This window comes from Sarcophilus harrisii, chromosome 2 (assembly GCF_902635505.1).
Source record: "Sarcophilus harrisii chromosome 2, mSarHar1.11, whole genome shotgun sequence".
NCBI lineage: Eukaryota > Metazoa > Chordata > Mammalia > Dasyuromorphia > Dasyuridae > Sarcophilus > Sarcophilus harrisii.
The window spans coordinates 318,962,376-318,990,008 of NC_045427.1; the positions used below are offsets into that span (position 1 = coordinate 318,962,376).

A 27,633-nucleotide genomic window follows, 5' to 3' on the forward strand; every position below is an offset into this window, starting at 1 on the left:
TCTCTGTCTTTGGCAGCTAAACACATCATTGTTAGGTCCTTTTCTCATTAGGTCTTTCAGGGACCATATTTGTATTTATATGGATGCTAAGAACCTTTTGGTCCTCATTAATAGAGAAGGAGATTTGAACTTTTGGAGATATCCTGGAATAAACTTTAGAAAGATGTGATATGAAATAAAGTATTTTGGGAGATCCTTGCAGACTGAAACCTGATTTGTATAAATTCAGATCCTGAACCATAAATATATACAGTATTGTTATTGAAGGTTTTCTTGTTTAAGTATCATTGGATAAAATTAGGTATATTGGGATAATCCTATTCTTAAAATCTGTCGTGGTACTCCATCTCATTTCCTTTTTGTCTTTAATAATTGACCTCAGATATTTCCTTATTTCTCACCTTGGCTGCACTACTTTGGGAGTTTTCTGCCTGATTTCTCCATTCTCCTGTATCTTCTGCTCCCTTTTCCATTTTCAGGTTCGTTTGGTGTGTCTTCCTCTTTCAGATTGTAAACTCCTTGAATACAAGGACTTTTTAAAAAAATTTGTATCCCCATAGTGTCTGGCACATGGTAGGCAAACAATTTACTGACTGAATGACATCCAAGGTACCTTCTAACTTGGAGAATCTTTTTTTTTTTTTTTTTTTAAATTTGTTATTAGCATGTTTTTAAATATATACATATATATATATATTTTATATTCCAAATTCTCTCCCTCCCTCCTAGCTGCTCCCCCACCCACATATATGAAATCGTGCAAATTCATTTCTATATTGTTGCCAAAAAAAAAAAAAAAAGGCAAGAAAAATAAGTGGGAAAAAAGTATACTTTGATTTGCACTCAGAGTTCATCAGTTTTCTCTCTGAAAGTAGATAAAAATTTTTCATGGGTCCTTTTCTTGTATCATTATATTGATCAGAGTAGCTAAATCTTTCACAGTTAGTCATCCTAATAATACTTCTGTTAACTGTGTTCAACTATTTCCTGGTTCTGTTCACTTCACTTTTCAGTAGTTCACATAAGTCTTCTTATTTTCTGAAATTACCCCCTTCATCATTTCTTATAGCAGAAAAGTATTTCATCACAACTACATACCACAACTTCTTCAGCATTCTCCAACAGTTGGGTACTCAAATTTACGATTTTTTGTTATAAATATTTTTTTACATGAAGATTTCTCCTTTGTTATACAGAATTAGTAGTGATATTTCTGGGTCAAAGGGTATACACAGTTTTATAGTTCTTTGTTCCTTATGCCAAATTGTTCTCTAGAATAGTTGGGCCAATTCACAATTCCATCAGTAATGCATTAGTGTCCCTATTGTTCTATAGCTTCTCTATCGTTTGTCCTATTTTTTGGTCATGTTAGCTAATCTGATAGGTGTGAAGTAGTACCTTAGAGTTTTAAGTTATATTTCTCATCAAAAGTGATTAAAGCATTTTTTTCAGGTTATTATTGATAACTTTGATTTATTCTTCTAGAAACTGCCTGTTTATGTCCTTTGACCATTTATTTTTTATTTTTATTTTTCTTTGCTGAGGCAATTGGGGTTAAGTGACTTGCCCAGGGTCACACAACTAGGAAGTGTTCTGTGTCTGAGGTTGGATTTGAATTCGTATGCTCCTGACTTCAGGGCTGGTACTCTATCCACTGCGCCACCCAGCTGTCCCCCTTTGACCATTTATTAACTGGGGAATGGCTATTTTTAAAGATTTGAATCATATCCCTATGTACTAGCGAAATGAGGCCTTTTCCTGAGAAATTTGCAGTAAATGTCCCCCCCCCCCCCCATTTTGTGCTTTCTTTTTCATTTTGGCTGCAATGGTTTGTCTGTATAACTTTTTATGTGTTTTTTTTTTTATTTTATTTTATTTTTAATTTTATTTATTTATTTTTTATTTTTTCTGTATAACTTTTTAAATCAAAATTATTTATTATACTTTCCATGATTCTATCTTTTGTCTGGCCATAAACTCTTCCCTTTATAGATCTGGCAGGTAAAATTTTTTAAGTACCCTTCATCTGCTTATGAAATCATCCTTTACAACTAAATCATGTACCCAATTTAACCTCATTTTGGCATAAAGTGTGAAATATTGGTCTATGTCTAGTTTCTGCCAAACTCCATTATTTGTTAAATGGTGAGAACAAAGCTTAGGTCTTTGGGCGGGGTTCTTGATAACACTTATCATAAAACACAGCGATAATATTTATGATAACTGAATCAAAAAAATTAAAAGAAAAAAACCCTTGGCATGATGAGTTCACCCCTTTCATCATTTTATCGATTCCTTTTGAACAAATTTTTCAGTTTCTATATTCCAGTGACAATTCCCAGATACACCATTTTTACTTTTTGATGCTAATTTTATTATATACTCACTAGTACAACGTAAATAATGAGCAATAAATTAAACATAATTCCTTATTTTTAGGGTAGTTGTGCAAATAAACGCTTCTCCCCCTGCCCCCCTCCCCCCATTCCTATCTCCCGCTCTGTGGCTCCCTCTGAAATTATATCTTAATTAATGGTTAGTAAGGTTTGCTTAATCCTTTCCATGAGCTCATAATCTTGGTGATTATGTAACTTTACGATCTAAAAAAAATTCAATTAATAAACTTACTAATGTCTCCTCGTGTGTGTCAAACACAATAAAAAACAAAACCCTTACAACAAATATATGTCGTTAATCAAAACCAATTCACATACTGGGAAAGACCGAGTATTTCGTACTCGAATCTCTTCTCTCGCTTTCTTCTGTTTCTTTTTAACCGGCTCTTTAAGAAAGTAAGCGTCGCGAAGAAGAGAAAGGAAGCGGAAGTCTCCGCGTGCACCGTAACCTTAACCTTAACCGGCACTTGTTCCGGTATCTTCAGGGCGAAAGAGGACGTGGAAGTACTTTTCCGTGATCCGGCGCTTTACGAGTGACGAGCGCGTTTTGCGTCATGGCGTAATCCTAGAGCGACGTCCAGCGTGCTGGATTTGCGTTTCCTCGGAGACTAAAACCTGTTAGCACCTAGAGCGGGGCGTGACTGCCGAGAGGTGGCAGCAGCATGGGGACTCCCGGGGGCCTGCACTCGGACTTCGAGACGCTTCTCACGCGTTTCCAGGAGACCGATAGCGTCCGATTCGAGGACTTCACCGCACTATGGAGGGACATGAAGTTTCATACTATTTTTTAGTGAGTATTTCTCCCTCCACCTCTTGTATCCGGGCACAAATTTACCCGCTCTTCCACAACCCACTCCCGGTCGTCCCCTTCCCCCTCCCCTAGCATTTCTCTTCCCGTCCCCCGCCTCCCCCTTCCCATTCTCTAGCTTCCTCCTTCCTATCCCCCTGCTTCCTTCTTTTCTCCCTTGGTTCGCTCCCTCCTGCTCCCCATTTGCCCCTTCCCTCCTCTCCGGTTTCCCTTTTCTGGTCCCATTATTCTCTGCCCCCCCTCCCCAATTTTCTCCTCCCTCTTCCAGTCTCCCCTCCCCTGTTCCCTCCTCCCCCAGCTTCCCCTTCTTCCTTCTCTTCTACCCCTTCCACCCTAATTTAACTACGGCAAAGTTATGTAATGGTTGTCACTAATAGCTTTCGGAGAAAGTCATAATGGTTTATGAGGTTGACTTGAAATCAACTTTTTCGGGGTTCGATTCCTTCCTTCCTTGCTTGCTTGCTTGCTCGTTTTAAGCCGTTCCTTTATCCATCTTCCTTCCACTCTCTCTTTCCCACCAACATTCCCAAAGACAGAGCTTGGAAGCAGACTCTGGAGTTTTCTAGGGAAATCCCCTCAATTTACAGAAACCGCGGGCGGCCGGCGGCGTGCTAAAGCAGCTTGCCCACGATTGTGCAGCCAGTTAACGGCAAAGGCAGAATCTCAATTCAGTTCCTAGCAGACAGAAGTCAGGATCTGACTTCTGTTCTTAAGACATCCAAAAGCCCCGTTGAATGTCATAATTAGAGTGAATAAAGGACCTTGGCTTGGAGGGACCTGATGCCCTTCGGGTGATGCTGCTATTCCAGTTCAGCCATATCAAAAAAAAAAAAGAAAAAAAAAAGTGAAGAGATTTAACGTGGTTTTTCTAATTTTTTGTTTCGAGGCAAGTTGTTTCTGGGCTCCAGTTTCTTTTGTAAAATGGGAATAGCAATATTTGAATCGCATTGTGCCTTGCACTTGGGTTTTGGGAAGATTTTGTAGATTTAAAGTTATTATAGAAATGTGAGTTACTGTTATTAGGATCCCCTCTGATTTAAGGGAATTTTGATGCTTTATCATTATCACAGGAAGTCATCTTCTGGTTGGTTTATTAGGTTCGTGTAGTGATAAAGATGGAGTAAATAACGTCAAAGATACTGTGCCAAACCTCAGTCCCAGGGAGAGCACATTCTACAACTCTCTATCCCCTTTCCCCATCCATGAAAAATAACTCGTGACTGCGAAGTTTTTCCCATGTTATCTTAAGAAAAGAAAACTCATATCATATTTCTGGATAACATGGATGAGGAGATAAGGATTCAAAGAATATTAGAATTGGAAGGAGCTTAAAAATCATTAATACCAAACTCTTAAAATGAGGAAGCTGAGGCTTGACTAAGGTTCAGTCACCTAATTAGAGGATGAGATAGGTTGCTCTTTACATTGTGCCACTCATGTTCTTGGTTCATGAGTACCTGGGTACAGCCTCTTAGTGCAACTGAGTCGATCCATAAATTAAAAAGAGAAAAAAAGATACTCATTAAATAATAGTAGTATTTTACGTGGACTTGGCAGTTTCTTGTTCTGAGTGTCAGCAGAGTTTATTCTGTTTGCAAATAGTATTTATAAGATTTTGTTTTGTCACTCTTATTTTATTGGATTAAGTTATGAGAATATGAAATAGGTTTATATTTTCCTTCATTTGTCTCTAATATTTTTTCAAGTTACGTTTTTTTTTTCCTTCTGTAAACACAGTACTATGTTTCTTTATTTTGTCTTTATCTTTCTTGTGGTGGTCCTATTCCTGTTAGCTGACTCCTTTTCACCTCTGATTCTCCTTTTCTCTCTCTTCATCCTTAAGAACATCCATCAGTGGATCCCTTCCCATTATGAAAGCAAAGCCTCCTTTTGTCTCCCCTCCTTTTCAATTTTTCTTCCCTTCTCACTACTTCTCTTTCTGAGAGACCCTAGGGGTCATTATCCCCTCAATGCTAGTGCTTGCTTGATTTGACTTGACTTGATTTGACACATCACACACTCTTTACTCTCAAGTTGCCTTTTACTTTATAGTATCACAAAAAACATTGATTCAGCAATAGTCCAAGTGTTTTAAGGGTCTGTCCATATTGCTTCAGTCCAGCCTTTCCACTTTTAACACTTCCAGACTTAGGCCTTCAGCTCTATCTTCTTGTATACATTTAGAAAGAAGGCTCTTACTAGTCTCTTTACTGTCATGATTTTGCTGTTGTGGTCAAGGCCTGTTTCAATTTTTCATCCTGCTTTCTGCTGTCTGGTGTCTTTGAGAAGCAAATAATCTCTTCAGGACTTGTTTTTCCCCTTAAGAATGATTCAAATGCCTTTTTATTTTTTAATATGAATCTTTTTTCATTTGTGGGTAAGCTCAGGTTCACAGAATAGATTACCTTGTACTGCCTTGATTGGCTGGAGATGGCCATCTGTCAGTAAAAGTTCATTTATTACAGGAGTTCTTAATATTTTATGTTATGGATTGTTTTGGCAGTATGATGAAACCTACAGATACTTTCTTTTTATATACATAAAATATATAAGATTGTAGATAGTTCATGGCTAAACAAGGGATAGAGAGGATCACTGAAGATAAAATTTTGGTTGTGTAAAACTCTTGCATAAAGTGGAACTCTGTCAGTGTCCACATGAAAAAAAATTTCAAGTCATTAATAGATTGCAAATTAAAGCAACTCTGAGGTAGTACTTTATAGCAGATTGACAAAGTTGACAAAAAAGGAAAATTCCAAATATTGAAAGAACTGGAAAAAAGAGTTGCATTAATGTACTTTTGGTCAAGTTGGGATTTGGTCCAGCTATTCTGAAAAGTAATTCAGAACTCTCCCCAAAGTTATTAAATTAAATACCTTAAGATCAGTGATGTTACTACTTGGTTCATCATCCCAAAGAGTTAAAAGAAAGAGGGGAAAAGGAGCCAACTGTTTAAAAAAAATGTAGTAGCTCTTTGGTAATAGCAAAGAATTGGAAAGTAATGGAAGGGAGTGTTCATCACTTGGGGAATAGTATATGAATATAATGGAATTAAAATTTTGCCTTAAAAAATTAGGGAAAATTGGGAAGACAGAAAAGAGAAAAATAATTTATAAAATACTACTGTAAAAAAATAGAACTTTTAAGTTGCAAAAATTCTGTTAAATGCTGTGACTGACCATGCTTCCAGAGAATTTGATGATAAAGCATGCTATCCACCTTGTGACAGATGTGTTAGAAGCAAGGTGTTTAATGACTTTTTTTTTTTGACAAGATCATTGTGAGAATTAGTTTTGCTTGCCTGTTCATATTTCTTACAAAGGTTTTTCCCCCCTTAATAAATGGGAATGGGAGAGAATGAGAATAGATTTTTGTTGACTGAAAAATAAAATTGAATAAATAAAATATGTAATGTTACAAAGGAGACCAAAGGTTAATGAAATAAAGATGTTCTTTTTTTCCCATCCAAATTTATGGAATCTCGGAGAGAAGTTTTAAAAACCTTGATTTAAGACCAATTGTGTTCCAGTCACAGAGGATACACATAGAAATAAAATGTTCTCTGCCTTCAGGGGAATTATTTTCTTATTAGGATAAATGATACGTATATTTTATAGATAGACAAAAAATTAAATTAGATGACTTTTAGAGGCAGATGAAAGTATCAGAAAAACTTAGGAAGTTGCATTTGAATTAACTTTTGAAAAAAAATGGGATTCTAGAAAGCAGAAGTAAGGAGGGGACATATTATCAAGGGAAACAAGACAGCAGAATGTTTTATGTGAGGAACAACAAGAAAGGCAAGCTGGATGGATGGTGATGTGAGTAAAAGGATGATAAGCCTGTAATATTAGAAGTAAAATGTAAAGCCTAAAATAAAGGATTGAGAAATGGAGAAGCAATAGGAAACATGAGGAGAAGGAAGAGTGGAGAGAAGAATGGAAGATAATAGTAGAGGTATTAATTAGAAACAGCAGAATGGGTGATAGGCAGTAAATTAATGGTAAGTGCTTTTAGAGCAAGATCATGTCTCATTTAGTTTTGATTCTCCTCTAATACTTCAATGGTGTTTTCTATGTTTTTCTTGCCCTTGAGAAAGGACCAGGCTTTTGGTTGACTGTAAACCTTTTGCTTATGACATGCATTTGGATTGGCAACTTGCAAAATACATGTAACCCTCAGTATGTAAATCTGTTTGATATACCTGTATGATAGTTGGATAAAAATTTGGACTTGGAGTTAACATAGGATAATAAACTGGATGGCCTTTGGAAAACAGAAAATTTCCTTTAAGAACCCCAAGCTTCCCATGAAAAGAGATGCTTAGAAGCTTTTTTTTTTTTTTTTTTTTTTTTAAAGTAACATTCTGCTAGTATTGCTGTATGGTTCCAAGACGTGAAAATCAATAATTTATGAAAAATTTAAAATAAATATTAGAATGCTTTGGAGAATATGATAGGTGTGAACAGACTGCAATATATAACCAGTGAAAAACTGTTAAAAACAAATAAATGTCATCAAGGAAATACATTATAGGAAGAGAAGTGGGGGAGTAGTCTCTTGGTAAGGGTAGAGGATAACAGGGTGACAGGTAAAGTCTTACACTGGCATCTTTTCATTATCACAAGAAATAGAGGAAATACTCCAGCATTTTAGATGGTGAACTTAAAGTAGAAGGTAGACAGGACTCATCTACTAAGAGTGAACTTTGATCTCATTGGGGAGGGCGGTGCCCTCAAAATAAATGAGATCATAGACCTCAAGATTCAGTTGAGTTTCTGAAAAGTTTCATTCTATTAAATCTCATCAATAAATGTGAAGTGAAATTTGTTTTTTTTTTTTTTTTTTTTTTAGGACCTAATCTTTTTTGTTTCTTGTGATTTATTAGACTTGGTTTAGTTTTTTATTGTAAATTGTAACTATTTTAAGGTTTTTGACCTGAAAGTTTTCTCTTCTTTCCCACCCTATTTTTAGTAAACTCTTTAAATTAGTCTTTTAAGATTCGGAGCAAAACATTTTCTACCAAATCTTTTTTAGGTATACTATGTCCCTGACCAAGAACCCTTCTTTGTATATTTTAACCTGTGTTCTAGAAATACAGTTGTCCATTCTTAGGTACTTCCTTAGTTTAAAGCCTTTCTCTTCTGAAGGTTTCATCTTTGATTAACAGAAGTGATTAAAAAACAAAACAACACATTTCCCATTAATATTTTTAGTTGTTTGCTAAGGACTTCATAATCTTAGCTATGTTTTCTTAATGTTCTTTTGGCATATCATTTATACTCATATGAATCAATAGAACCATGTTATTTTTCTTCTTCTATCGTAAAAAAAGATAACCTGTTTAATTATTTTTAGCCATAATATGCTTTCTTGTTTTCTAGTGGTAGAACAAGACATATGGAAAAGAACAAGTTTACAAAAGAAGCTTTATCTCTGGCTTGGAAATATTTTCTACCTCCATACACCTTCCAGATCAGAGTTGGTGCTTTGTATCTTATGTATGGACTATATAATACACAACTCTGTCAGCCAAAGCAAAAGGTAATATTTTATAAAGTTCTCATAGAGTAATTGGAAACAGATACAATTTATAAAATATATTAATAGCAGGCAGTTTTCAGCCAGAAAGGCCAGTGTTTTAATTTTGTGTGTATAATATATATTGAAATATATATTTAATAACAGTTTTCTTTTTCTTTTGCTTTTAGATTAGAGCATGCCTTAAAGATTGGGATGAAGTTATGAAATTTCAGCAAGATCTGACAAATGCACAACATTATGATGCTTCTTATATTCTTCGGAAGCTGCGATTAGACAAAGCCTTCCATTTTACAGCAATGCCCAAACCTGTATGTGAACATAGTATATATAAATCAATTAAAAATGTTTATTAAATCTCTGCTATGTGAACAGTATTGTTCTAATCAGTGAGGTGACAAAAAGTTAAGATAATACATAGTCATTGCTTTTGTAAATCTTAAAATCTAGTAAAGAAGGGGAAGGGAGAAAGGAATAATAAGCATTTATAGATTGCCCAGTATGTGCTAGGAACTGTGCTAAGTGCTTTGCAACTATTATCTCATTTGATCCTCACAACAACTCTGTTGTTGTGCTGTTATTATTTTCCTATAAAAATTGAGTAAGCTGAGGCAGACAGGTTCTGTGACTTGTCTAAGATCACACAGCTATTAAATGTCTGAACCTGGATTTGAACTGTAGCTTTTTGATTCCAGGCCCAGCATTCCATTTTACTGTGCCACCAAGCTGCATAGTCAAGTATGGACTTAAGAAGCAGAATAGACAACTATGTTATACAATTTTACATGAATGTTTTAGAATTATTTTACCATTCTGTTATAAACATAGATTAAAACAAATCTTTTGAGGGATGATTTTTTTCCCCTTTTTTCTTCTTTAAATTCATTTATTAGTTTATCAGATCATCTCGAGTCTTCTTATAATGTTCCTTTCTTATTTACAATTAAGAATTACTGGAAAGAATTCCTTTCTTCTGGTGATTCCTTTTCTAATTTTTTTTGCCTCATAGGGTTCCTTCATTTTATCATAATTGCTTTTATTTATTCACTTGTTCAGTTTCTGTGTTCTTTTTTAGTAAGGTCTTTATTTAAAGAGGGTTTCATTCTCTCTCTCTCTCTCTCTCTCTCTCTCTCTCTTTTTTTTTTTTTTTTTTGGATTGTTCTTTTGTCTTACTTTAGTGAATATCTTGTTTTATATCTTAGAGGAAGTGGACTTAGGAATGACAATTTATTCAGCTATCTTACTAGGACACAAAAATGATAAAGTAAAGTGTTGCTTGAAGTCTCAGGTCTGCAGTGGAGATAGGAGAGATATGCTGGAAGGCTTCTTGGAGGATGTGGCATTTGAAGAATGGTTAAAATTATAATAAGTGAAAAAAGGGAGCAAAGGCATGACAGGAGTTGGAAATAGCCTGGGCAAAAGTATAGAAGAATGAGTATGCAGTTTTTGTTCGAGGGCTAGAGAGTTGTCAGATTAGGTGAGACTGTAGAGAGCTAGGAGAGGAGTAATAGAAAATAAGGATAGAAAAGAATTGTAAGGGACTTTGAATGCCAGGCAAAGAAATGGGACCTCTGCTAGTTAGGCTTTAAGGAGCTGCAGAGGGGTGACCTGACCAATTTTATGAGTCAAGAAAAATTATTTAGATAAAATGATGAATTTGGAGGGGAGAGAAACCTATGGAGGACTTTTGTGATATTCCAGATAAATAATAAGAAAGTCTGTACTAATTATAGTGAGATTAGAAAAGAGGGAGCAAAATTGAGAGATTCATTGATAGACTTTATTGGACTTGGTAATTAATTGGATAATACAGGAAAGAGATAGGAAGGGTAAAAAATAACTCATTTTATAATCCAGGAATATTTATATATGGGACTGATTTTCTGATTGAGAGAAATAGTGAAATCAGAAGGAAGAATAGTTTAGGGGGATAAGATATTGAACTCTTTAGACTTGTTGAGTTTGAGTTGCTGGTGGCATATCTAGATCAGGATTCTTAAAACAGGAACTTTCATTTAAATTTGGTAACTATTTCAACTTAACTGGTTTCTTTTGTAATCTTAGGGATTTAATTTTATGCCTTTTAAAGCATTATTCTAAAGCATATTCTGACTTTATCAGGCCACCAAATAGGTTCATGATTTAGCTTGAGAGCCTCTGACAAAAATGGAGACATGCTATCCTCAGGTGGAGATATCTATTTGTACTGTGTTTCCAGAGACTGCATATAAAAACAGATATACCTACTATAAGGTACAATCCAGATGATGCATTTATTTTACCCTGAATCTTTGAGTATAGTTTTATATTAGAAATCATGGAATAATGGATATTAAGTGAAGGTCATTTAGAGGCAGTTTTAATTGAGCAGAATAGCAAAATATGACTATTTGAAAGTCATTTAATTATATAATCATTCTTACTTCAAAACAGATTTGTTGGACAAAATATTTACATTTTGATAGTATATTGGGTTTCTCATGAGACTTTAATGTAGCATCTTTCAGTATTTCTAAATATGACTATATTCTGTGTTACTAAAGGACATATCAAAGATACAGTGTGAAGACTGAAAGACAGGATTCATTGAATAATAAATCGACTGTATATAGGGCTATTTTTTTCTTATTTTTATTTCCTTTTGTTATTTACTTATTTTTTATTGTTAAAGCTTTTTATTGACAAAACATATGAGTAATTTTTCAACACTGACCCTTGCAAAAACATCTGTTCCAACTTTTCCCCCCTTCCCTTCACCTCCTTCTCTAGATGGCAGGCAGTTCAATACATGTTAAATATGTTAAAGTATATGTTAAATACAATATAGTGTACATATTTATGTGTACATATTTATGTGTACATATTTATATAGTTATCTTGTTGCACAAGAAAAATCGGATTTTGAAAGAAAGTAAAAATTACCTGGGAAGAAAAACAAAAATGCAAGCAAACAACAACAGAAAGAGTGCAATTGCTTTTTGTGGTCTTATTTTTATTTTCAAGTATAGTATTTTTATTGGTATCCTTATATCAGTACTATTAATAAGCTCTTGTTTTCCTAAACAGCCAACTGTATTAAATTCCTACCATTTTATGTAGCTTTCATATAGAATGAAGAAAAATATTCCAAGAACTGAAGTTACAGAGGAATTTAAGGAACCAAATGACCGAGTAATGAAGCTTATCACTGCTGACACATTAGAGGTAATTTAATTTTTGTTTTCCAGAGGATTAGAGAATTTTAGGAGGAACTGTTGATTTTTCAGATTAATTTAACTCATCACAGTGAAGTACTATAAATATTATCCCATATGCTCATTTTTACTATGAATCTTGAAATTTGACAGAGTTTAATGGTAGGTCTTCAGTTAAAATCTGAAAAACCCAAAATTAATGTTTAATGTTTTTCTTTGATTGTGTAGTATTACCTGACTAACATGGCACTCCCCAAGGGAGTTTGTCAGGCTATTTTTATGTATTTATATCAATTTCCTATATATTTTTGATATCAGGTCTTTATTAGATTTGCTATAGATATTCCCACTAAATTGCTTCTTATTCTAGTTGCATTGATTTTGTTTGTTTGGCCAGAACCTTTTAAATGTTATGTAATCAAGATGTTTATATTTTATAATTACTTTTGTCCCTTTAGTTATATCTCCTACCATTTTTCTTTAAAATGTAAGGTGCAGAATAATTACAGTCACTGATCTTTATTGTTAGAATTTCCTCACCAGAATTTTTTTTAAACTAATGAAACTTCCAGTCAAAACTAAATATGTTAAGATTAATATTTGTATTAAACCTGACTGATAGCTTTTTCAATTGCTTAATATTTTCTTAAAAGTCTTAAGTACTTAGATTCTGTTTTTTTTCTACCCTTTTTACAGAGGACTAAATATAAGGGAGAGATTAATATAGTCTTCTTGGTGATCTATTCTCTTGCTCAAATCTGACTTTCCATTTGAAAGCCTGAATTTTAAGGATTTAAAGGTCCTATCGACTGTGGGTCTTTTATTTTTGGATGTAAAGTCAGACAAATCTTTCCTCGTTTCTCTATCTCATTCTGAGTATGCTTCTTTGATGACCTTGGACTTGGGATTCTGTTACTTCAGTAGAATTAAGGGAATAAGAGCAAAGTGTATTCTTGGCTCTAAATCACTGAATCTGGTCAAAGAGGAGACATTTTGGCAAGTGAGCCAAATGGATAGGATTTATTTTATGAATAGACCACTGCTTTAGATTCTTGCATTTAAAGCATGAGCCAAGCCTCAGCTATCTAAGTAAGGCTTTACTGTAGAGATTGTGTGTTTCAGATTAAACCTTGATAGCCATTTGCTCACTTTCTGATGACTCTTTACATGCCAGAAACACTTAGAAAGACTAAGTTACCCCAGATTTCAGAGTGATAATATAAGCCTTATAATTTCCTTTACAGTTGGCACCTATTTATGCTAGTTGGTCCCCAGAGGTGGCTTCAGTTCTAGTTGTCTGATGATATCTATTCTTGATTCCTCTCATTTTCATTTCTAGTCTTTTAGTTCTTCTTTTCTTTGATATTTAGGCTGTAATTCAGCTGGATAGGTTTTTCAAACATGATATGTTATTAGGGGGCAAGGAACTTAAAAAGCTTAAAAAAATCTACATTATTTTAATTGAGCTTCCTCCTTGGCCCAAATGACCTTAAAATGTGAATATTTTTTCCCATCAAGAACCTTGTACTCTGCCTAACGTTTAGTGCTTGCAGTACTCTACACCCTGTGAAGGGATCTAATATCTCAGAATCTAACTTAAAAATTCTAATGGCTTCCCAACAATTCCAAAGTTACTGACTAGGTAACTGTAAAGTGTTTGCTTGCCAATCACACAGGCTGTCTAAATATGTTCCATTACATAGGTGAAGGGCTGCATCCTAAATACTAGATGGAATTGTCTCAATAACCTGGTGTTTTCTCCCTTTATTTCTGGGAAACAGAAGGATGTGATTGGTGACTCCAAAAGAATTAATAGATTGAGGAACAGTCAACAAGACTGATATCATGCATTTGGACTTTCTGAAGTTATTTCCTTAATCTCTACACTGCCCCTAGCCCTCCATACAGAGTGATAGAGTGAGAGAGCCTCCATAGTAATACTGGTGGTGTTATTATCTTAAGCTTTACTGGCCAGTGTCTTCCCAAAGTAAAACTAGTTAGAGCTCAGAAACCCATGATTCAGGTAGATTTTATAACTTTGTATCAGTTTTGTTTTTTGATATGGACCTGGGTAAAGGGATATAGAGAGATGGAATGAGCCTCAAAAAAGATACTACATAGTTATGGAAATAGAGGGAGAGAGTCTGAAAGCAGAGGCAGTAACCAAGAAGAAGGTTGACATTTTCTTTAAGTCTATTGTAGAGAGCTTGGTTGTATAAATTTGTGAAAATCAGAAGTTGGGAAAAGATTTAGGATAAAAAAAAAAAAGATTATTAATAACAAAGTGTAGGGGTCTTGATATGGTGTGTGGAGTGCTAGGCCTTTGATGAATTGGCAAATTTGTTGTTCTTTGTTTATTTCATGCCTCTGTGTCAAATCCTAATTCCATTTCTGTTTTTAATTCTAATTCCATTTCTAATACATTGGTCAATAGAATGGGGAGAAAGAGGAGGAAGAAAGTATTTTTATCTCAGTAGCTAGGAAATCTGTGCCATATAATTTGGAAATTTTTTTAACCACGTCAAAGAATCCAGCTCACCAGGATTTTTTGGATGACTTAGCATGGTATCCCTCTGGAGATTTATTAATCACTTTCTTTGACTTCTCACTCAAAATATGGGGATCTGGGAATGGGTAGGTGGCATGTGAAGTTAGCAGAGTTCTGGTCAAATATATGGAGCAGTAAACACCTGATGAATGACATGAATTGATCTCAAGCTTGACACCTGCGAAGTAAAGTCATTCCAGAATTCTGAAAGTAGTTCCAAAAGAAAACATTGTCAATGGAGCACTTCCCCTTATGCTCTAAATCACAAATGAATATCTTTATTTTCTCTGATGTACATCAGTCCCCTTTAGTGAAGATCCTTTATTGCTACTCCTTAAAGCTTAAGACCCCTGCTGGGTGTCCTTTTATCACTTTTTTGGGTGCAGTGGTGTCTATGATTCCTTCCCCTCCATTGTTTTAATAAGTTTTCCTTCCTAAGTTATCTTGGAAAATAAGATTTTATTTGTTTCATCATGGCTTTCTTTGATATGTACTTAGTTTGGTCCAGCTGTTCTTCCTGATTTTATTTTCTTTTGTTTTTTTTGCAACTTTATCATTCTCAGACCCCTATATTTACATTTTATATTTTACTTTTTCTCTCTTGGCATATCCAAAGTCGTTGATCTACCCAAGAAATTTAAGAGATGGAGTTTTACTGTGTGAACATTTTTGTGTTTTGTAGAAAATTTCAAAAATATATGGCATTTATCTTTTGTTTCCAGGAAATTATGAATATCCATGAGCATTACCAGGAAATGAAGCAAATAATTTCAGCAGATAAGTCCCAGCCTGACAAAGCCCTTAGCTTGATAAAAGATGAGTTTTTAGTCAACATTAAAAATCTGGTTTTAGAACATAAACAGTGGCATGAAGACAAAAAGGTATGTAATTGCATCTTTAATAGCTCAGTTAAAAGTATGAAGGAAAGTAGTAACCAAAGAGAATCTGAATATGTAATATTCATAGATTCTATAATATGAAGTTAGCAACTTTTTTGTTCATGTTTTTGAAATTATGTTTAAATTCATCTTAGTTATTAACACAACTTCACATATTAACTCTACTTCCCTTTCCTCAGCTTCCCTACTCCCTTTTAATCTGATATTAAGGCTTACTGATTTTTCTTTTGTAACACCTCTGAAATATTCTTTGAAACCTTACTTTCTAGCCTGCATCACTCTTGCCTAGATGACTATAACATCCTATGCGTTCAGTCTCCATGCATTCAGACTCTGTGCTCTTTGTTCCAACCTTCACACAGTGCTGAAATAATAATACTGTCATGTAGTCCCTCCTCTCCTTCCTGCCACTCTTTTTCCCACTTACACACTCTAAATTGTTAGTGGTTACCCACGTTTGTTAGGATAAGGTACAAACTCCTCAGCCTGGCCTCACATCTGCCCTTTCAGCACTATTCTATACCATACTAGTATTCTTAATGTACTTTTTTTTTCTCAAAAAAATTGCTTTATTTATTGTTCTATGAACTTGACACTCTATTTATTGCTCCCTATATCTAGAATATATATTCTCTGCCTCAGGAAGTCCTTCTTTCTTCTTAAAAACATAGTTCAAGTGTTACTGTTTCCATTTCCATGAAATCTTCCCTGAATCCTTCTTTACCCCTTCCATTTGTTATCCTTTTCTTCCAAAATTACTTTCTGTTCCTAGCAAAATGCATTACATATAATAGGTGCTTAATGAATGTTGTTGAATTGAACACCATAATATATTTTCTAGGATCGAATTACTTAACCAGTGTTTTACCCAAAAACTGCATTGATTGGTATTATACCATTCCTAAATTTCTAGAAATTATCTTTTTGAGGTCCTTAGTAGATATTTATACTCACTATTTAAATTAATGTAAGAATTCTGAAGCTGAAGTTTTGAATTATTGAAGCAACTACATCCAATGTCAACTACAAATTCTTCACATTTTGATAAGTATCTTTAGGTTCTATCTCTTATCGGGTAATATTTGTTTTGAAAGGTGGAATTTTCAAAAAAATTAAAAATAAGGTTTGATTTTATATGCAGCATGTATTTTGAGTACTGAACATTAAATTTGGGACATTTGTGTTGAAAAATAAATGATTTTTCTTTTTTCAGGTGATCTCCTATTTTCACTTAACTCAATTCTCCTTTCTAATTTTGACAAAGAACATCTGGCTTTGGGATTAAGTTGTAGGAACTTTCTGCCATTTAGGATCCTTTTATCTAAAATGCTGGCTTTTTTTTTTTTAATTCTCTTTTAAAGGCATTTTAGTTTTTGGATTCAGGATATAGATTGGTAGCTAATTAGACATAGCAAGCAAGGCTAATGGTGCTATTGGGTGCCACTCAGAATCATAAAATTCAGAGGTAGAACCAACCCCAAATCCATATTTTAAAGATAGAGAATGGACCCAGAAGAATATTGGTTTAGTGTCATATAGGTCAGGAGCAGCAGAATCAGATTGGGGCTCACTTTTCAGAAGCTTTTCACTTTTCAGTACTGTCTGAAGTAACTTTGTAGAATTAAACTAACAACTTTGACTTATTTAATTTTTCCCAAATCTTAAACACCAAGATTTTTTAAAGTTTCATTTTTAATACTGTTCTATCAAATCATATTAGGTGATCTAATCAAGCATATAATTAGTATTCTTTCTTCTGAGAATAAGGTATTTTTATTTTAAAAGGTATGAAAATGAACAAACATTCTGGCACTTCAAGAAATCAGAAGAAAAAAGTATATTATAATCTGATTTCTTTTTTTAGGATTAAATTGTAGTTGTTTTTAAATATTTCATGTTGCTATAAATTAGAAATAATTTACTGTGCTGAGTGAAGTTTAACTGTGAATTTCAGATTGTGGAGGATCCTTGAAAACTAATAACTTTTAAAATACTTTAAATAATCATTAGAAATAATTGTTTCTTATTCTAAAGTTTCTTTATTCTCAAGAGTTATTTACCTTTGTTCTAAGTTTCTTTGAATTATACAATGTTTTTCTGTGTCACAGAAGCTGTTCACGAAAGTTAAAAATGAAGATGACCAAAAAGAAAAGGAAGGAAGTTCACAAGAATTGGAAGTAAGAAATATGTTCTTTAAGATTTAGAATTAACTTTAATCTTTAAGATTTAGAATTAACTCTGTACATACAATTTTCAGAGCAGACAAGAATAAAGAAGGAAAAAGCACAGACAATTGGGTAGATGGGATAGGATAAACAATGGGATTTGAACTGTCTTGAAAGATTCCATGGAAACTAAGAAGTAGAGATGAGGAGAGATGGCATTCTAGGCCTAGAGGATGGCCAGTGCCAAGGGAAGATAGGTGGAGTGTCATCCTTGCGAAATAGCAAATAAGCTAGTGTAGCTTGGTCATAAAGTATGGAAAACAGAGTAAAGTGTACTAAAGCTTTTAGAAAGATAGGCTGGAGCCAGGTTATAAAGACTTAAGTGCAAAGGACTTTTAAAATTTATCTAGCGATAATAGGGAGCCACTGGAGTTTGAATAAAGGTGATGTGTTCAACCTAATATGTAAAATAATCACCTGGGAAAGAGTAGAGGATAGAGGGAAAGGGGAAGAAAATTAAGGCAGGAAACCAATTAGAAAAGTAATTAAACTCTATACTAGGATTGTGGCTGTGATAGTATAGAGGAGACGCAGTCAAGAAATAGTAAGATAGAAGTGACAAAATTTGGAAATGGAGAGTGAGTGAGAGTAAGGATTGGGGGATGACACTGATGTGGTGAACCTGGATGACTGTTGTTACCAGCATAATACAGATGGGCTAGTGGTGGTTGAAAATAAGGAGTATGGGTTTGCTGATAATTCAGCAATCATTTATTAAGAGAAATCATACTGCTTATGTATCTTTAAACCATATGTTATTATGAAAGGCATTGTTCAGTGGCCAACCCTGGTTTCTATTTTCTATAATCTAACTCTCTGAAACATGTCGTTAGTTTTTAGGGATTCAGTCTAATGTAAAGTTCACAATGCCTATTAATTGTGCCAGGACCTGATGTTTTCTCATGATTTCAAACTTAAATGCACCCTTGATTAATCTTTGGAGGAGGGGAACATCTCAGTTACCAAAGTTTGTGGCTTCTTGAGGGTACTCTACAGATAATTATTCCTACATTCTCTATTATTAGAGGGAAAATAGAGAATTCATGGGGAAAGATAATTTCAGTTTTGAACATCTGGGTTTGAGTATGGACACACACACACACACACACACATGTTAGAGAAGGCCCAAGACAGATCCTTGGGGAACACCCAGGATTATTACTGAGGATGATTACTGACATGGATGAAGTGAAGAAGACAGAAATCATTGAGCAAAGAATAAGGAGAGAACAGTGTCAAGAAAAAGGAGATGATCCAGGAGGATAAAATATTGAATGTTGCAGAGATATTGAGAAGAATAAGATGTGAGGGAAAAAGGTCATTAGATTTGGCAATAAAATGTTAAAATAACTTTGGATAGATGAGATCAGAAACCACACTGCAGAGGGTTTAGAAGAGAGTGAGAAGAAAAGAAGTGGAGGCACCAAGTATACAGCTTTCTTGTATACAAACGGAAGGAAAGACTGTGTGTTCTCAAGAGGCTTATGTTCTAATGTGGTAAATAAAGAACAGGCAGCCCACAAGAGCTCTGATATGGAGAAGTCACACAGGGGCCTTGTTCCAGGCAAGATAAATAAAGTGAAGGCTTATTTGTCAGAGACCATGCACCCAAGGGGACATTCCAGGGTTTTTGTGGGACATCAATGCAGTTGATGGATTGAGTGCATCTTTTTGCCCTTTTTGTCTTGCTTGGAAATGTTTGTGAACTTCAGTGATCTGAGAGTGTAGCTGTTACTTGCTTGTGGTTATGAAAAAGGAAGTAGTATGAGTGATTTATATATAGGTATTCTATCCCAGTATAACGTTGTAAATGTTTTTATGTTTTGAGTTAATTTTTAAAGTAGAAGTCATTTGTGAAGGAGGATAGTTAATTATATACATTAAGGATATTGGGTCTTAAAGTCTTGGTAGAGTTTAATAACTTCATTAATTGATATTGCCTAAATACCATTTCTGATACTAGTTGGATATAATTTCTTCTAGTGATGTTACTGTTTATTTTTATTTCTGTCCAATTTTTGTTTGTTTCTTTGCAGGGTTCTGAAAGAGCAGGAGCATTGGCTAAAATAAAATCCAAGGCCTATTCAATTGTCACTCAGGTAAATTTGTTTTTTTTTTTTTTTTAAACAAGATAACAAACATTTTTAGGAATATTTTGGTCTTTTTTTTTTTTTTTAATTAAGGGGTGTTAAGCATTTTAGCTATACATTTGAGTATTATCCTTTTTGATTTTTGAATAAGGGGTACATTGCTAGACTTTTAAATAATGTTATTTATTTAATAATCTTTGAAATCTAGGGGTGTTTTTAAAATTCCATTTTCAGTTATTGTAAGCAGTAGATTGGTATATCAGTATGGTGAGAAATTTATGTGTGTGGATATAAATATAGTTATGTATGTTAGGATTTTTCTTACATTCAACTTCAAAACAATTACCAATTAACCTTAGTTTGATAGCTATTTCTCTATGGTAGTCAGTTATATAGTATTAGTGGCAGGCTCTCTAATAGTCTGCTCTTTTATATGTCAGTTTACTATAGGTTAAAAAAAAAAGTGCTTCCTTCAAGTTGGTCATCAGCCTTAATATTTATTGGTTTCTTGGTTAATAGATCATTTAAAATCCTATACTTGAACAATGGGTCATTTGCAGTAAGTACTGCAATAAACTTTATTTGATGAAAATTTCTTAGCTGCAGCTAATGTCATAGAATTCTTTGATTATATTAATATTTTTATTATGGTATTGATTGACTCAGTTTTGAGAACCTCATGGAATTCATAGCAATGGAATTTGACCTTCAGAGCTTGAAAAGAGACCTATTTGTTACTACACAGTTATTTTTTATTTTCATAACCCTGTGGCCAAAATATCGCTAATGTCATTTTTATAATTATAGCATCACAGATTTAGACCTAGACTGGACCTTGAAATCATCTAGTCCAACTCTTTCACTTCAGAGATGATGAAAAGGAGATCCAGAGTTTAAGAAATTTGCCTGAGATTGCATAGGAGTAAATGGCAGTAAACCTGAAATTTGATTATAGACTTTCTGACCTCATAGAGAGTAGTTTACTACTCTACCATGCGGTCTCCCAAGTACAAAAACTAATTAATTTTTAAAAAAAACATTTTATTAACCAAAACTACTCAGTAAATATGATCTTTTCTATTGTCTTGTGATAATTACTATCATAACATTGGGATAAAGTACCTAAGGATTTAGTCACTTTAAAGTGATGAAATGTCTTCTGATTAATCAAGGAATGATTAAATTTTGTTTGAATATAATTTTAGTATTTTATGTTTTATAGCATATTAAATTTTTAAAAATAATTTGTAATCCATAGAAGATAAAAACTCCATATTAATGTGCTTAGAGGGAAAACAACTGGAGTTGAAACAACTTGGTTTAGATTCCCTTACTACCAACTCACTTAATTGTATGATGTTAGAATCCTAGTGTTAACTCAATGGAATTGATACAATGCTTATTGGTTCACACTTTAGAGCAAATCCTTGCAAGGTGTTAAGTCACTAGTATTGATAGAAACAATGCTTAAGTTAACACCTTTGAGAGTTCACACATTAGTTCACACATTTGGGAGATTTCAGGATTCAGTATGAGATATCCAAATTCACACCTCCCATAACCCCACTCTCAGAGGAGGAGTCAACCTTTGAGTTTACACCTCTAAAAGAGCATAAAAACAGCTGAGCTCAGTCAGGAGAATTCAGCTGAAAAGATTGAAAGGGGAGCGTCAGTTGGAGATTGAGAAGCCATGAGTCGGAGGCAAAAGCTGGAAGAGCTCTTAGAACCAAGGCGGGAGATAGGCTTCTAAGAAAACTAACCGGGCTATTTTGGAAGAGACAATAAAAGATAGGCTTCTAAGAAAACTAACCGGGCTATTTTGGAAGAGACAATAAAAGACTGTACTTAAATCCCTGGCTGCGTTTGAGGTGATTATTACTTGGAACTGAAACTAAGGCTTCCTCCAGAAAACCTCCCCCAAAAAACCTGCTCCCAGAGAACCATTATATATTAGAAAAAGAAAAAGAACAAGAACACCACAGTCTAACTTTAGACTAATTAATTATCCTGGGTGGTTCTGTTTCATCATATACATATTGGGGTGGAGTTGGACTAGATCTACAAAACCCCTTCTAGCTCTAAATCTTTGACTTTACATTAACTGCCATGTTTTCTTAATTATAACACCTCCTTTTCTAACCAGGCCAGATAGAGTTTATTAACTATTTATGCTGCCTTAGAGTTTGAGCAACCAGAAGTAGTCATCTACCTTTTAAGAAACTGAGATTACACTTATAATGTGTGCTGTTGGTTTTACATTTATGATATTATTGATGTCTGTCATGTTGCATGTTTTAGTGCAAGTTTAGAGCACTTTAGGAAATCAGAGAAAGGAAAGATTTCTCTGGAGTAATCAGGAAAAGCTTTGTGGAGGAATTGGGTAGGATTTAGTTTGGTAGAAGGGGAGGATATTCTAAATGACAGTAATAGTGACGAGTAAAAAGCATAAAGGCTGAAATGAGCATAGCTTTTGTGGAGAGAGTAGGAAATTAGCCTGATTAGAGCAGAGGGGATGAGTGTGTTGTGTTAGGTTAAAAAAGAAAAAGTATAACTTACTTGAATCCAAGCTTCTTTGGATAAGGATAATATCATAGTGTGGTATATGTTAGATATGTATAGTATGCATACTAGGGATATTACTAAAATTTTAAAAATATAATTTTTCTGAAAAAATATCTTATGTTTTGATCATATCTTTTGACTTGTTCTTTGTGTTGAATTTTATGTTTCTATTCTGTGTACCTGTTAAAACCAGAATTCCATGTAACTTAGTAACTTTAATTCTTCAGGCATCCAAGTCAAGAAGACACCGTCAGGTTAAACTTGAACCACTTGAATCAGAATTAGTTAAAAAGCTAGGCAAGACACCTTGTAGTAAAAGAAATAAAGAAAAATTGGAATCAGAAGAGGAAACATCATCTCAAATTAAAGGTAACTTATTAAGATCTTTATAGAAATGAGAGATAGTGATTTATATCTTTGTTGTGAACCAGACTCTCTTTCATTGTACTAAAGAACCTTGTATACTTTAGAATCAGGAAATTAATTTTTAGAAGCATGCAGTTTTAGAGTTGAATGACTTCTTGAAGGTGACCCAGTCTATCTTGCAGATGAAGAAACAAGACCATTGCTCACATATACATAATCATGACTGACAGAGTATAAAAACTGACTTGAAGCTTAATATTAAAAAAAAAAAAAAGATCTGGGCAACTGGGCTCTACACTTCTAGCAAATAGAGGGATAGGAAATAGAAGCAGTGTTAGATTTTATTTCCTTGGACTCAAAGATCAATGCAGACAGCATTAAATTAAAGACAAATTAAAAGACAAACCATGGGAAGAAAGCTGTGCAAAATCTTGATGGCATATATACTGTCCCCCCGCCTCCTCTTAAATATACTCAAAACTTTGGTTTTTCTAATAGAAATGTTATGACTGTAAAAGTTGGAGTATCAGGAAGCTGAGTGCTACAGATTTGACACTTGGAATTATAGTGCTGAAAAAGACTTTTGACAATCTCTAGGATAGCAAGGAGATAAATCAGTCAATACTTACAAGAAATTAATTCAGGCTATTCACTGGTAAGTCAGATACTGAAGCTGAAGCTTAAATATGTTGGCCACATAATGGGAAGATTGAACTCATTGGAAGAGACCCAAATGTAAGAAAATATTGAAGGCATGGCAGATGATGAGATGGATAGATAAACATCATGGGAATAATGAATGGGAACTTGGACAGACTGAGAGATAGTAGAGGATAGAACAACCTGATGTGCTAGGTCCATGGGGTGATAAAGCATTGGATGTAACTGAATAATAACAAAGTGAAACAGGATTTTTAAGAAACCTGTTATAATGCCATCTGTTGAAAGCTTTTGGTTGAAAGCATATGTATGGTTGTGCCATTATAGCCAAAAACTGTCTCAAGAAATTAAGAAGAAATATACATTTTTTTTTTTTTTTTTTTTGGTCTTTTACTCTTCATACTTGTTATTGTCTTTAATAATGACCTCATATAATTAAATCTCCTTTAATCAGCATGGTGGTTTGGTCAAGTAAGGTTTCTAGGTAAAAGAAGTTACTACTTTATATGTTTAAGCTTTTAGTAATTATTTTTTAAAATTGATTTCTTACCTCTTTCCCCTACCTCCCAGTTCTCCCCCAAGACATATTACACAATTTCTCTGACTTTGGAAAAAGAAAATGTAATTATATGTTGTATTTTTTGAAAAGGAAGTTTTAGGGTAATGGATTTAGAGCTGAAAGAGATCTAAGAAGCCTTTTTATTTTAAGTTTATAGCTCATAGTTTGTAGATTTAGAATTAGAAGGAACCTTGGAGACCTCATTTAGCCCAGCCTTATTTTTCAGATGAGGAAACAGAGGCACCTAGTGTGATATATTCACTGCCACATACAGAATAACTGAATTGGCATTTAAACCTAAGTTCTTTGATTCCAAATGGCATTTTTTTCCCACTGTTCCCATCTACTTGTAGAATTTCAAGCCATGAACCTCTAGAATAGGAGATTTTGCTCATTTTGAACTATTAGAATTTATTTCCACCAATCTAGGATATTTTTCCTGCTTTGCTCAGTTCTTCTCCCCTGATTCTAAGGTAGCCAAGTAGTTTATATTTGTATGATGAGCTCTGTCTTTCTGTGGTATGTACCAACAGTTACCCAGATGTTACATGTGTTTTAGAGTTCTATTTTTCACCATTTTATTCGTTTTTTGGAATGCTGTTTTGGAGAGACAGCAGATAGAAAAGTAGAAAGCTAGACCTGACATCTGAAGACCTGAATTTGAGGGCCTTTCTGACCCTGCTTTCTCCCACTATGAAACATGCAGGGATAATGTTTGTGCTGTCTATCTCATAGGATTGATCTAAAATCATATGAGCATTAGTTCACATATAAAAGTGCACTATGTGACCTATTATTATTTCTTTCCAGAACAAATGTTACTAATGTTGTTTAAGTTTCTTTAGCATCTCATGAAAACCTGTTTTAATTTATAATATACCTTAACCTTGAATCCAATCATGGTCTTTTTCTATCAGGACAGAACAATTCTTTCTCTTCTCTGAGAGTGTAGGGAAGAACTTCCTTACCCTGTTCTCTCCTTGAACATAGCAGGATAACTTTCTTGTCTCTCACTTTTATAATACATTGAGTTATAGGAGACTATGACTTAAAAACTCTAGTTTTGAGTATAAGAACTTCCTAATTTAATCCACCATGATTGGGAACTGTCAGTTTTTTGAACAGCAATTCTCTTGGTGGTGGAAGCTGAAAAGATTTCTACAGGAATACTGATTGCAGCAATTTTGGATCTGTAGAGGTGGGGTAGAACTTTTTCTTGTTGGTCCTTGAGTAGGAAATGAAGACTTTGATGACAGGAAATTTTAGAATTGCAGCAGCAGCTCTGGTAGTGCTGGGAATAGATTTCTGACTTGTAAAGGCTCTACAGGCATTGGGAATTTTGGTGGTGGTGATAGAGTAAGGGTTCTCAGAAGCAGGGTCTCAAAAGAAACCTTTTAACATGAACTTAACGTGTTAATGTCAGTGAATAAATTTTAAGTTTGTAGCTCATAGTTTGTAGAGTAATAATTAAAATGAATAAATATGAATATTTCCATATACCAAGAAGTACAGAAAAAAAGATGGTTATATATAAAACTAAATCTCTACACAGGGCATTTTTTTAGTGTAATACACAACATGGTAGTACCAGAATTGCCCTTTTCTCTATTTTAAAAATATTTTTCTCTTTTTACTGGCATCACTGTTTCCCATACCTTCCTTTCAGAAAAAAAAAAAAAAAAAGTTCTTCCTTTATTTAGCAAAAAAAAAAATTCATACACTGACTGGATCTAAAAATTTATACTTCAGTCTAATCTCTAACCTGTTACCTCCTTCAAAAGGTAAGAGGAATGATTTATCATTATTCTTTTGGAATTATAATTGTTCATTGATTAATTTTCCTAAGTCTTTCTAGTTGTTTTCCTTTGCCATGTTATGTTGTTATTGTTCAGTCAGTTTTAATTTATCTTAGTCCCATGTGGGGTTTCATGGCAAAGATACTGGAATAGTTTGCCATTTCCTCCTCCAGCTTGTTTTACAGATGAGGAAACTGTGGCAAACAAGAGTAAAGTGACTTGCTCAGGGACATACAGCTAGTAACTTTCTGAGGCCAGATTTGAATTAATGAAGAGGAGTCTTCCTGACTTCAGGCCCAGCTCTTTGTCTCCTGTATCATGTATCTATCTGCCCATCCTAGGTTTCTTTGAATCTGTTCCTTTCATCCTTTCTTTATGATTCAATTTTACTTTACCTTCATGTGCCATCATTTCCCATTTTATGTGTATCTACTTGGTTTAAAGGACTTTGCCACAATAGAAAGTGTTATTGTAAATATTTTGTGGTTATGAATGATTTTCCTCTTGAATTTCTTTGGGACTTTTTTCCCCCTTTAAATTACATGTATGTCTGCAGATGATTTTTTTTGTTGTTTATTTTTCTAGTTACATAAAGTAATTCTTGAGTTTGATTGCGATAATAATGACTTTGTAAATTAGTTGTTATTATGGTTGATTTTAGTATATATCTTGGCATGGTCCAACCATGAATAGTTAATGTCTTTCCAGTTATTTGAGTGTTTTGTAGTTGTACTTATATTCTTTGTGTATCTTAGTAGGGATATTCTCTATTCTGTGCTAATTTTAAATGTAATCTCTCTGCTGGGTTTTGTGACAATACAGAAAGACTGTTGATTTTTGTGGATTTATTTTTTGCACTTCAGTTTTGCTAAAGTTATATATTTTTCAAGTAACTGTCGAATTTTAGGTTCTTCTGAGTAAAATATGTGCAGAGTGGAATTTTTGTTTTCTTTTCATGTCTATGCTTATTCCTTATTTTATTTTTCTTTTCTTTTTGCTAAAACTGGTATTTCTAAGAGCTATGCTAAATAGTAATGACAATGTACTGTTTTATTGGAAAGATCTCTAGTGTTTCTTGGTGTACTTGGTGTACTTGTTTCTTAGTGTACTTGGGACATAGTACTTAATAAGTGTTTATTCTTCCTACCCTCTTTTTAAAAGAGCTGCTGCTCCACTTGGATAAGCAAGTCATATATAGAACCACTGAAGAACCCTAATATTTGCATATTTGTTTTTTTCTGTGTATTAGAATTTCCCATTTTAATGCAAAAACTCTGTTGATATAACTCGTAGCCTTTCACCTAAATTATGAATGATTAAATTTTGTATATCAGAATGAAAATGTTGAATGTAGAGTCACTCTGAAGGAAAATTTCAATTGCGGGTTAGAGTTGTAGTTTCTTAGATTCTTGAATCATTGTATTGAGGTTAGACAATTTATTTCTTTATTGTTATTTAATATTTTCAGTATTACAATAAAAAAACCTGTATTTAACTTAATGTATGTTTATATATAGCATAAAGAAATAAAGGTACCCAGGAAGCCAATTGTCAATTATCATAATAAATATGCTTATCTTTATGTTTTGGGGTCCTAAAAAATAGATAATACATTACTGCTAAATTTAAGGGAGCATTGTTTATTTTCTTGTGCTATCTATTAGTCCTAATGAATTTGTAAATTTTGTTATGCTTTTGTAGATTTCCCAGCACCTAAGAGGAAAAGAAGATGCTGACCCAAGAACTTGGACTATATACTTTTTATGAAATTTGAATTTCTGGACAGTTAACATCTTTATGTGGTGAACATAAAGATTGAAAGTGTTAAAATCAGCTGTTCCGTATTTCTTCTGCACTACCATAGCAATTCTTCATGGAAAACTTGGTTTCTGCTGGTCTTTATATGGTTTCAAAATTGCCTTAACACAGTTGTGGCCATGTTAATTATTATATATTATTATTTTAAATTAAACTTTAATTTAGCTGGAA

The 27,633-nt window shown here is 33.8% G+C and overlaps 1 protein-coding gene and 1 long non-coding RNA gene across 2 annotated transcripts in view; one reads left to right on the plus strand and one right to left on the minus strand.

The window, feature by feature from the left end:
- The window catches only part of LOC100932410, a 37,315-nt gene extending 34,442 nt beyond the window's left edge, over positions 1-2,873 (minus strand). The window contains exon 1 of the long non-coding RNA XR_147278.4: positions 2,715-2,873. This is a non-coding gene — a long non-coding RNA (uncharacterized LOC100932410). The remainder of the gene's footprint in view (positions 1-2,714) is intronic.
- A 90-nt stretch (positions 2,874-2,963) lies between these two features.
- Positions 2,964-27,633, plus strand: SNAPC1 (small nuclear RNA activating complex polypeptide 1). Its single transcript, XM_003756330.4, has 9 exons — positions 2,964-3,186; positions 8,589-8,748; positions 8,916-9,056; positions 11,845-11,949; positions 15,210-15,368; positions 17,495-17,563; positions 19,648-19,710; positions 22,491-22,632; positions 27,346-27,633. Exons 1-9 carry the CDS (start codon positions 3,059-3,061, stop codon positions 27,378-27,380), a joined length of 1,002 nt encoding a protein of 333 aa, XP_003756378.1. The 5' UTR covers positions 2,964-3,058; the 3' UTR covers positions 27,381-27,633.

Bases quoted from the DNA above. Each gene is read 5' to 3' on its own strand.
- SNAPC1 (XM_003756330.4), top strand. From the start codon at position 3,059: ATGGGGACTCCCGGGGGCCTGCACTCGGACTTCGAGACGCTTCTCACG. The intron at 8,749-8,915 runs GTAATATTTTAT...TTTTGCTTTTAG, and splicing joins TCTGTCAGCCAAAGCAAAAG to ATTAGAGCATGCCTTAAAGA. The intron at 11,950-15,209 runs GTAATTTAATTT...TTTTGTTTCCAG, and splicing joins TCACTGCTGACACATTAGAG to GAAATTATGAATATCCATGA.